General features: G+C 48.0%; 1 protein-coding gene across 1 annotated transcript in view; it reads left to right on the forward strand.

Annotated features, from left to right (window-relative positions):
- Positions 1 to 12196, forward strand: part of ANTXR1 (ANTXR cell adhesion molecule 1) — a 135360-nt gene that overhangs the window by 58583 nt on the left and 64581 nt on the right. Inside the window, exons 11-12 of the mRNA XM_079987513.1 lie at positions 254 to 323; positions 2185 to 2263. Coding sequence (XP_079843639.1) covers positions 254 to 323; positions 2185 to 2263 — 149 coding nt within the window. The remainder of the gene's footprint in view (positions 1 to 253; positions 324 to 2184; positions 2264 to 12196) is intronic.

Here is a 12196-nt window from a genome sequence, read left to right on the forward strand (position 1 = left end):
CTGTATAGCACAGGAGGACGCAGGTTTGGGTGGAAATGGGTATATAACTGGGGATACATAGCTGGGTGGGGGGGAGAGATTATGTCTATTTCAGTTTGCTGTAAACTGCAAAAAAAGCACTGTTGCAGAGCACTGTAAGCATGTTCTTTGGTAAAACAAATACTGTCACCCCCCTCACTTTAATTGCCACCTGCAAACGTTGTTCTGCCCAACTCACATGCGCTCAGACTGCCTTCTCTGCTTCTCTTTTCAGATGAGAAACCATTCAAGGTGGAGGACACCTACCTGCTCTGCCCTGCACCTGTGCTGCGAGAAGTTGGCATGTAGGTTTGTTAGAATGTGGGACGGCTCTTACCTCTTTCCGTCTTTCTTCTGTTATGCATGTTTTCATTAGAAACCTCGAGATTTAGGGGTAAGATTTTCTTTCTTCTATGACTGCCTTATTCCCTTTTTAATAAAAACCTTTTATCTTGTGGGCTTGTCAGGATTCCTTCTGCACCTTCGGCTGAAGTTGGTGCCATTGATGCTGAAATTAGGCTAACCCAAAGCAGACCTGCAGTTCCACATCTGCAGAGGCATAACAACCTCTTTCTCAACGCAGCTGCCTCCACCCCCTTTGCTTCTTTGCAGTTGTCTTTGGCAAGAGTAGAGCTTTGTACTCCTCAAGTGATAGGAAGTTTCTGGGTCAAAAACTTACCGTATTTTTCGCTCTGCAAGACGCACTTTTTCCCTCCTAAAAAGTAAGGGGAAATGTGTGTACGTCTTATAGAGCGAATGCAGGCTGCGCAGCTATCCCAGAAGCCAGAACAGTGAAAGGGATCGCTGTGCAGCGCTCCCTCTTGCTGTTATAGCTGCTGGCTTAGCCTCTTCAGGGCACGGGGAGCCTTCGTCCCGCTGCCCTGAGGAGGCTTCGCACGGCTATCCCTGGCTTTTGCGGGAGGTGGGGGAAGGGACAGAGGGCTGCCCTTCTCCCTCTTCGGGGAAAAGCTTGCAAGCGCCGCACACACGCTCCTTGCGGCTCGTGAAAGGGAGCGCTGAGCAGAGCCTGGGATGCACACAGGCTCTGCTCAGCGCTCCCTTTAAAGAATTTTTCTTCCTTGCATTCCCCCTCTAAAAACTAGGTGTGTCTTATGGTCAGGTGCATCTTATGGAGCGAAAAATACGGTGAATTGGATCTGCTTCCTTGTGATGAAACTGAACTGGAAACTCTCAGTGTTGTTGGTTTTTTTTTGTAATGTCTATCTGCAAATAAATGTGTTCATTCTTGGGAAGAATCCAGACAGATGGGGCGAGTCTTCCCTCAGTTCCCAAGTGATGGGCAAGCGAGAGAGTGGGCTGGGGCCGCTTGCGACATTGCATCCAATGGCACGTTCTTGGCGATGGTGCCTGAGTCTGCCCAGCTGGGGTGTGGGGGCAAGACCCACCCATGCGCTCTAGGGTACAGAGCCACTTCTTTAAATCATGGTGCTTAACCAGACAGCCAAAAGTTGCCCTCACGCCGCCTGCTCCCACAGAGACAGGATTTCAAGAGTTGGAAGGGACTCAGGGCATCATCCAGACTGACCCCCCCCCAAACCTGCAACATCGTATTTTAATGAGCCAGGGGGATTGTAAGTCCGTGCCCGGTTTGGGTAATGACTCTCGCCCTCCCTCCGGTTTTCTATTATTATTTTTTAAATAATTTTTATTCATTTTCCAAACAATTTTATACAGTCAACAAATAATTTAACACTCATTCTTCGATTTTTTACTTCCCTCAGTTTCTCTGTCAATCTTTGTTGACGCATTTCTAAACATAATATTGCCTTTTAGAACTCCTTTTCCTCTTACTCTCTTTCTTGCAGTATTTCTTACTATCTCACAGAGACTCTTCAAAACCAACAAGCGTTGTCTGTACATCACATATGTTTTTCAGATATTCTGTAAATTTCCCCCAGTCCTCGATAAACTTTTGGTCTTTCTGATATCGAATCTTCCCAGTCAGCTTGTCCAATTCTGCGTATTCAGTCAATTTCCTTCTCCATTCTTCCACTGCTGGAATTTTTTCCTGCTTCCATCTTTGGGCCAGAAGTATCCTTGCAGCAGTCACTGCGTATTGAAACAGTTTACAGTCTCTCTTATTAATTTCGTTTCCTACCATTCCTAATAGGAAGGTCTCTGGTTTTCCTCCCTCCCTTTTTCTAGGGAAGCTGCTCTCCAGGTCAGCATGAACGATGGGCTCAGCTTCATCTCGAGTTCCGTCATCATATCCAGCACACACTGTGTAAGTGACCAGCTTAGAAACCCATCCTTGGGTATCGCTAAGGGAGCATCAAGAGCAATGGCTCTGCTTTGGCTACTGTTGACTTGAGTGGGAATGTGGGCCTCCTGGACTGCGTGTCTTAGGCACAGGTATGAAATGCAAGGGGAGAGATGATAACGGCTGAAATCTGGCAAGTTTGCCTTTTGATGCTTTCATTGTTCAGTGACATTTGCTCCTCCTTATGTAATATAATTCTTCTAGGCTGAAGTCCTAGACACACTCTCCTGGGAGTAAGACCAGTTGAATTTGAGGGGTCTTCTGTTCTTAGGAATGTGCTGCTTAACTTGCAGAGCAGTTTAGGGAAGGGTTGGTCGGGCAGCTTCAGCTGGGTCCTTTTGGGAACCCCCTCCCTCGAAACAGCCACTTTAGCTCTCATTCTTGCACTGCAGGGGGTTGGACTAGATGACCCTTGGGGTCCCTTTCCAACTCTACCATCCTTTGATTCTGTGAGCCCCTGCTTCAGTGAGCTCTTGGTCACTGGACTAGATGTGCTAGAGGACCTCTGCAGCAAGGCTTATCTGGGGAGGTGAAGAGTGTTGAGGAGAATCAAGACTGGTCCAAGAGCCAGCATTGTGTAGTGGTTAGAGTACTGGGCTATCGCCTTGGAGGCCAGACTAAGCCGTGAATCTTCCTGGGTGACAGTCGCCATCTCTCAGCAGAGCCTACCTCACAGGGGTGTTGTCAGGGTAAAATGAGAGGAGGGAGAACCATGTATGCCACCTTGAGCTCCCAGAAGGAACGTAAGAACAACAACAACAAGAAGAAGATGATGATGATGAGGAGGAGGAGGAGGATAATTGGGCACTACCAAGTTCTGCCTGCTCTCAGGCAGCCACATCTGCCTGCCTTCATAGAGCCTGCCCAGGGGGCAGCCCTACCTGTTAGCTTCTATCTTTTGGAATTAAATTACAAAAAATGAGATTCCAACTAAACATTAGGAATAACTTTTTGAGGATAAGAGCTGTTCAATAGTGGAACGGACTCCCTCAGAAGGTGGTGGACTCTCCTTCATTGGAGGTTTGTAAGCAGAGGTTGGGTGGCCACCTGTCAGAGATGATTTAACTGTGGTTCCTGCACTGCAGGGGGATTGGCCTAGATGACTTTTGGGGCCCCCCTTCCAGCTCTACAATTCCAGGATTCTGTGACACTCTCAGTTGCCCCCATAGTTCTCAGCAGAGAAGGGGTCGGTGGGGACAAACCTGGAATTAGTTGCCCCTGATTGCCATTGGCTTTGGCTCTACCTCCTGTTGACCTTCCTTGGAGTCCCAAGAGGCGCCAGACATTGCTGGTAAGAAAAGAATCGTGCTTGTCTCCCTGCCCTTCCTCCCCACTGGCCAGCCATCTTCCCATCCTCCTTTGGTCCCATCTGTACAATCATCATCCTGTACATTACGCATTTTGGCTGGAAACCGTCTTAGATGCTGGCCAAGAAATTGAGTATCCTGCACGGTCCGGGCCAACTGCAAGCCGATGTGGTCGAGCAGTTACCAAGCAGAACTTCCCTTGAAATTATTGGGTGTTTCGCCCAAGTGAGGGCGGCCAGATTGCTCCCGGTTTTGTACAGGCAAAGCTCATTCCTTGTCCCTTTCTGAATCTCTCAGACAAAACTGGTGCATGTTGTCATGTGGATTCTCAAAACAAGAAGCTAAGTTATATAATACATTTGTGGGCAGCCTAGGAAGCTGCAGTCCCCAAACGCTGATTTGTGGGGATTAAAGAAAATTGGTGTGGGTGGGTGGGTGTGTCGTAATCCTCCTCTTTGAAACGCAACCAGCAAAATAGCCTGGAGTCACCAGGATCCTTGACATGATTAATGTATGTTGGTTTCCAAAGCTGCCATGCATGTCACTTTTTGCGGTGCTTGCAAAAACAAGGTGGTACGATATCCTCTCGTTTTTCCCCTTCCCAGAAGTATTTAATATTTCAGTTTAAGCCCTTGCTGGTAACTCGATGACAAAAGGGCCCTCTGCGCATTCTTTCCTTGGGAGAAATCTTCTAGCAGCATGCAACTCAGGCTCTCTTGCACCTCCCCAACAAGGAGTGAGCTGACTGCCGTACATTTGTGTGAACTGGTTTCCCTTTGGCTAAAGGACTTGGGGGCTAGAAGCCCTCCTGTTCTGAGGCCTCTGGTTGTGAATGGAAGGAGAGAGCAGAGAGGTGGCCAGTTCTGTTGATGACCAAAGGATCTCTCCAAACCAGGTGAAGGGGCAGTAAAATGGCAAGTGCAGTTCAGTGTCAGCCACTGGGCAAAAAAGTCCTAACCACTTAATTTGCTGATGGGGTCTGAACTAGCAGTGACAGATCAAGAAAGAGACTGGAGTGAAAGTGATTGATTGATTGATTGATTGATTGATTGATTGATTGATTGAGATTGATTGAATTTATATACCACCCTATACCTGCAGGTCTCAGGGTGGTTCAAAATAACACCGTTGCTCCGTCTAGCAGCTGCTTTTCAGAGTTTCAGAAAGGAGCCTAATCTGAATGCTCGATGATTCAGGGCAGATAAAAGAAAAGTCCTTATTCATGCAGCACGTAGTTGAACTACAGAGCTTGCTGCCACAGGAAGCAGTGATGCCACTGAACTAGAGGGCTTTAAAAGGGGTGGGAGTGTCCCAAAATCCAACTATTCTGGACGACAGCCATACAAGAAATATGTAAAATAACTAAGCAAGTATTAGACTTCACCCCAGAATTGGCCCTACTAAACATCTTCCAAGACAACAATGCCCATTTACACCACAAAGAACTCATAACCCACCTACTTTCAGCAGCCAGAAACACCATAACCAGACACTGGAGAGACCTGTCAGGAGTAAGCATGGACCAATGGTACCAAATAGTATGGGAAACAGCCTTACTAGAAAAATTAACTAATAAACTGAAACTGACACGGGGACAAACAGAAGAAGGTGCCTCTACCCTGGTATGGCTCCCCTTTATCACATACACAGCCCAACAGGACAATGACAATAATCCACCAACAGCATACAAATCGATATGGCTAACCTGATCCAAAACACCCACCCACCTCACTCACACACGAAAACAAAGATCACCACAGCCAATCACAAGCAAACAATCACATCCTAGGCCAACCCCAACTTCTCTCACCACCAAAGGAACACAAGTGAACAACACAAGCAACGCTGACACCAAACTCTACATACATTAAGCATAACAGAAACACCGCTACCCGACCCCACCCCCATCCATCTCCCCTCCCTCCACCCCCCTTTCTTTTTTTCTTTTTCTTTTTCTTCTCCCCTTAATGCCTCAACAAATGAAACGGATTTGTAATAATGTTACATGGAAAAACAACAACGAGGCATTACACTTACACTGTAAAACAAGAAAACCCTTAATAATTTATTAAATTTTTTTTTAAAGGGGGGGATTAGGCAAATTCATGGAGGAGAGAGCGATCAGTGGCTACGACAGTTATGTTCTGGCTCCACAGTCGCAGGCAGCAATGCTTCTGAATATCAGTTGCTGGAAACTACAGTGGTGCCCCGCAAGACGAACGCCTCGCAAGACGGAAAACCCGCTAGACGAAAGGGTTTTCTGTTTTGGAGGCACTTCGCAAAACGAATTTCCCTATGGGCTTGCTTCGCAAGACGAAAAAATCTTGCGAGTTCCCGCGGGGTTTTTTCCCTTTCCCCTCCCTTTTCCTAAGCCGCTAAGCGGCTTATCAGCTGACCCGCTGATAAGCCGCTTAACAGCTGATCGCTAAAAGCCGCTAAACCGCTAATAGCGCTAATCCGCTAAGCTGTCAATGGGCTTGCTTCGCAAGACGGAAAAACCGCTAGACGAAGAGCCTCACGGAACGGATTAATTTCGTCTTGCGAGGCACCACTGTACAGGAGTGGAGAGGGATCCTGTGCTCAGGTCCTGCTTGTGGTCAGCCATTGTGAGAACAGGATGCTTGACTTGATGGGCCATTGGCCTGATCCGGCAAGCTTTTCTTATGTTCTTGAGCCATGTTCAAGTCCTGGATTCTTTTCCCCAGGCAGCTTAGTGTAATTTCTGTTTTCTGCGGGGGTTCCCCCCCCCCCCCCCGTTGAACTGTTAGGAGCTGAATTCAGCATGAGAAAGGCTATATACAGTAGATCCTTGCAGCAGAAGGAGCAGCTATGAAGGCTTGAATTATGCACCAGAGCTCTTATGTAAGAAGTCTCCTTGGGTGCTATGATATTATGTGGTTTTGCCTTAAACAATATTCTGCCTGTATTGTGATGCTCCAGCTGTGTTTCCTTCCTTTTCAGCCTTCATAGGGAACAGCAGATTTTATTGCAGTGATTACCAAGTGATGAGTCAGGACGCGCAGTGGTTTGGAGAGGCTTTATCAGTCAGTCTCTAGGCTGCCAGGATCACTCTCAGGGCAAAGGAGCCTGAACTGAGCCTCTTTCCCCCTCCTTTGGGCCCGTCTTTCTTGGTCTTTGGTTGACTTGGACCCTTTTTCAACATGCCCAGTGTGGCTGCTGATTTCTGAGTTGCAAAACACTTTCCCTGCCTTTCCATTGGTGCAACCCAGAATCACAATTAACAAACAATTAAACAATGATCATCCAGCAACAAACAATTAAACAATGATCATCCAGCAACTGGGGGGGGGGGGGGAGAGTACACAGTAAGCAGCAGGTAAAAACCAGTGTGCTAAGGCTTGGTTGACTATGACACGGAGCAATGGATCCAAACTACAAGAAAGAAGATTCCACCTAAACATTAGGAAGAACTTCCTGACAGTAAGAGCTGTTTGACAGTGGAATTTGCTGCCAAGGAGTGTGGTGGAGTCTCCTTCTTTGGAGGTCTTTAAGCAGAGGCTTGACAACCATATGTCAGGAGTGCTCTGATGGTGTTTCCTGCTTGGCAGGGGGTTGGACTCGATGGCCCTTGTGGTCTCTTCCTACTCTATGATTCTATGATTCTATTACAGTGGTGCCTCGCAAGATGAAATTAATCCGTTCCGCGAGTCTCTTCGTCTTGTGGTTTTTTCGTCTTGCGAAGCACGGCTATTAGCGGATTAGCGCTATTAGCGGCTATTAGCGCTATTAGCGGCTTAGAAAAAGGGGGGGAAGGGAAAGAACTCGCAAGAACTCGCAAGACGTTTCGTCTTGCGAAGCAAGCCCATAGGGAAATTCGTCTTCCGAAGCACCTCAAAAGGCGGAAAACTCTTTCGTCTAGCGAGTTTTTCGTCTTGCGAGGCATTCGTCTTGCGGGGCACCACTGCATTTGTTCCCTGCCAGGTACCCAAGGCCAGGGCCAGTCCACCCATGAGGGAAGGTGGGGCAAGTGCCCCAGGCAGCAGAATCCATAGATCCAGCCTCCAAGGATTGCATTGCCTGCTGATGCTGCCACTGCCTCAGTGACGGTGACGGCTGCAGCAAGCTCCTTGGCCGTGGCATGCAGTCAGCGGACTACGGGGACTAGACCAGTCCCCATAATGTTCCTGGTAAATTAGAATATTAGAGTATTAGAGGCTGGTGCCTCCTTCTCAAAGCCCAGGAGGCTTCTGCCCGGCTTAGGGAGGGAGGCGCAATGCTCATGTATGCAATGTCGGGGGCCCCGCTATCGCCCTCGCAAGCTGGCACCTCTGGCCCTAACTCTTCCACTACAAAACAATTCACTGCTCGCCACTGCTCCTTGGAGGCTGGATCTGCCATCTCCTCAGCAGTGCCCCCCGCCATGTCACCTCTACAAAGGCCTCTCAGCGAATTGGAGGCACTGCTGGTCTCCTTCTACTCTGAGGGGAGAAATGGCAAGGGGCTGCCCTCTAGGCTCTCCTGGGCTCTGCGCCCGCCTGGTGTGATAATAATAATAATAATAATAATAATAATAATAATAATAATAATTTATTATTTGTACCCCGCCCATCTGGCTGGGTTTCCCCAGCCACTCTGGGCGGCTTCCAACAAAGATGAAAAATACACTAAAATGTCATATATTAAAAACTTCCCTGAACAGGGCTGCCTTCAGATGTCTTCTGAATGTCAGGTAGTTGTTTATCGCTTTGACATCTGATGGGAGGGCATTCCACAGGGTGGGCGCCACTACCGAGAAGGCCCTCTGCCTGGTTCCCTGTAACTTGGCCTCTCGCAGTGAAGGAACCGCCAGAAGGCCCTCGGAGCTGGACCTCAGTGTCCGGGCAGAACGATGGGGGAGGAGACGCTCCTTCAGATATACTGGACCGAGGCCATTTAGGGCTTTAAAGGTCAGCACCAACACTTTGAATTGTGCTCGGAAACGTACTGGGAGCCAATGTAGGTCTTTCAAGACCGGTGTTATATGGTCTCGGCGGCCGCTCCCAGTCACCAGTCTAGCTGCCGCATTCTGGATTAGTTGTAGTTTCCGGGTCACCTTCAAAGGTAGCCCCACGTAGAGCGCATTGCAGTAGTCCAAGCGGGAGATAAGCAGAGCATGCACCACTCTGGCGAGACAGTCTGCAGGCAGGTAGGGTCTCAGCCTACGTACCAGATGGAGCTGGTAAACAGCTGCCCTGGATACAGATTTGACCTGTGCCTCCATGGACAGCTGTGAGTCCAAAATGACTCCCAGGCTGTGCACCTGGTCCTTCAGGGGCACAGTTACCCCATTCAGGACCAGGGAATCCTCCACACCTGCCCGCCTCCTGTCCCCCAAAAACAGTACTTCTGTCTTGTCAGGATTCAACCTCAATCTGTTAGCCAACTCCATGACGGCCTTTGATTCCCTCTTCAACCATCAAGTAAAGGTTGATTTGATTCCCGCCCCCACTCCCTTTTTCCTGATGTAGATCTTCACTCTCCCCTTCACTCTCCTGGCAGGGAGAGGGGCTCCATTTTGTGGTTTGCCTCAGGTGCCAAAATATCTTGGGACGGACCTGCCCGTAGCTGATGCTGCCCCCTGCAGGGAGTTCAGTTTCCCCTGCCCCAACCCCCTCAGATAGAGGATGTTTTAGTAGCAAGTGCCTCGAAAAAGTGGCCTGCCTGTGACCCGAATCGGGGAAATATTTGACTTTATTGCTGGAGTACAAATCTGGGGCTAGGGTTGGCGCAGGCAGCCCATAAATTTCTGATGCCTGTTGCTTCGCAAACACTCCCCCGTGGACAGTGTCCCTCTCTGGACGAAAGACAGGCACATCCAGTCTGGCAAAACAAAGAAAAGAATGAATGAAATGTGTATTTCAATCAAAGTGGGCAGGGCTGAGATTTATTTTATAGCCAAGAGTCTTGTACGTGTTTCCACTGCTTAGAATGTTTTGGAAACTTTTTATATCCTAGAAGTAGCACTCCTTTTTTTCCCTTACTGAATTTTGGTTTGCTCATGAAACCTGATTAAATTTTTGATTGAAACAAAAATCCAGCCATTTTCAGATTCTCAGCTGAAATAAAGTAAGGCAGGGTTTGTTGCCGGATCCAGCAAGGTATTTGGCTGGGGTGAGGTCACGAGCATGTTGAAGACAAATTGCATTTCAAATACACACTCGTGGGGTCTGGATCCTGCTGCAGGTACTCCCCCAACACAAGGTGCTTTAAGAGCCAAAAATCCCTCGGCTGGGGTGGAGAGCTGGTGCTGAGAGGTGTGGAGGCTGGAAGTGTGGCAGAAATTTGGCTCTTGGGCCTAGCCCACTTGCCCAAGCGGCGCATAAGCCTGGCCTCCATTAGCTGTTTGTTAGTGCGCAATATGTTTAGCCTTTCTCCTCGCCGTGTGGGTTTTGAGATTAGTCCCAAACCCTGCTCTGAGATCACTGGCTTTGAGTGATCCAGAAGGGAGGTGGAGGGCAGACTGAGCCCACGCAGGGCAAATGGATCCCCTTCACAGAGCTCCACATTCTTTTTCCATTCCATTCCATGTGCCAAAAGGACTCAGTGGCCAAAGGCGGCTGGCAGAAGGTGGCTGAGGAATTCTATTTATTGAGCTGCAGAACTGATACACTTGAATTTCCTTCCAACCTGGAGACAAAAAATGATGGGCATAGGAGAAGGATTTCCAAAATGCTAGCATAAGAAATCTACAGCCTGCCAAAGATTTAAGAATGGGCTCAGGGTATGGCAGATGGGTGCTGCTAGGACATTAAAAGACTTGGGGTCCCAAGCCCAGCGAGGAAATGTGAGTAACATTTACTTGTGACTGTTTATAGGTATAGGTGCAGAATGAGGCTGGCTTTCCAAAGGAGAGTCATCTTGTGAGCAGAGTTTAAACAACAAATTTAAATTAAATATAAACTGAATATTTAATCATCTCCTTCCTTGCCCTTAATGTCCAACTGGCTGTGGAAGATTTAGGAGTTGCTCCTCGAAGTCAAGTTGCAACTGCACCCCCTGAATGCACGGTTTTAAGAAAAAGGAAACAAACTTGCAAGACAAAGGAAACAAACTTGCAAGACGTTTTCGTCTTGCGAAGCAAGCCCATAGGGAAATCCGTCTTGCGAAGCAACTCAAAAAACGAAAAACTCTTTCGTCTTGCGGGTTTTTCGTCTTACGAGGCATTCGTCTTGCGAGGTATCACTGTATTTAGAACTATGGTGATTCTAAGGACTACAAAATGAGGAAGAGAAGAACAGAGAAAGCAGCAGTTCTTTAGGACCCCAAAGATTCCTATTGCCTGGGGTGCAAAACAACCAACTCATCAGTCCCAGCCATGATTTTGCTCAGTGGCTAAGAACACTTGAAAGGCAGGAGTGGCCAGAAATTGCTTTAAAGTTTTGCCAGCTTGTTTTGCTCAGCTGCTTTTCTCTCAGGAATTGGAATGGCTTTCTTTCTTCTTCTTTTTCTTTAAAGGAAAACTCACAGTCCTCCAGCAGAAGCGGGGTCTAAGTGCCGTGGATTTTCCTAATGTCCTGGGGCTCAGCCAAGGCCCCATTTGGCCACCTGCTGCCACTAAACCATGCAAACGGGAACCATGGGAGCAGAGCTAGCTAGGCTCTCACGAGTCAGAGATGGAGAAATATTTGTTTTTCTTAAGGTTTCACGTCCTAAACAGAATCGCTTAGCAGTGCTGCGCCTTCCTCATTCTCACTGAAGCCATTCTGTCTGTCTTGTCCTGGGAACTTGGAATACATTTTTGGCACTATCTGGATTCTGGTAACACTCCTGTCCTCTGCTTCTGCCATAGGGTACGACCACATATTACATGGGGGTTTGGTTCCAAGAATTCTGCGTATACACCAAAATTGTGTATACTTAAAACCATGTATACCTCTGTGGTTTAGTGGGTGAGGGGCGCTCCCAGAGCCGGCACCCTGAGGGGGTCTTGTCTCCCAAGCAAGGTAGAGTGCTTAAAAGCTACTTGTGAGCTGGGTGCCTGCATAATACAAGCTTTGAAGTTCTGCCTTGCTTGGATTAAACTTGGACAGTTCCAACCAGCTTGCCTTCAACTGCTTATGGTTGAAACTGTGCAAGTTAAATGCATGTAAGATGTGATCGTGCAGCACTCTGGTCCAGTTGGAGATACCACCAGGCAGTTCTTAGGATCTTTTGCCATACTAAGCTTCTCTGGGAGAAGTTTAGACTACAAAACCCTTCTAGCTTTCGATGTGCACTGCAGTTGATGGTTCTTGAATACATGAAAGCATTCCGCCATGCACTTGGAATCTTTGAACCATGACCATAGATGAACTGAGAACGGATAATAATAATAATAATTTATTATTTATACCCCGCCCATCTGGCTGGGCCTCCCCAGCCACTCTGGGCGGCTTCCATAGAAACCAAAAATACAGTAAAATATCACACGTTAAAAACTTCCCTGAACAGGGCTGCCTTAAGATGTCTTCTGAATGTCAGGTAGTTGTTTATCACTTTGACATCTGCTGGAAGGGCGTTCCACAGGGAGGGCGCCACTACCGAGAAGGCCCTCTGCCTGGTTCCCTGTAGCTTTGCTTCTCGCAATGAGGGAACCGCCAGAAGGCCCTCG

This window comes from Podarcis cretensis (genome assembly GCF_951804945.1).
Source record: "Podarcis cretensis genome assembly, chromosome: 8".
Lineage (NCBI taxonomy): Eukaryota > Metazoa > Chordata > Lepidosauria > Squamata > Lacertidae > Podarcis > Podarcis cretensis.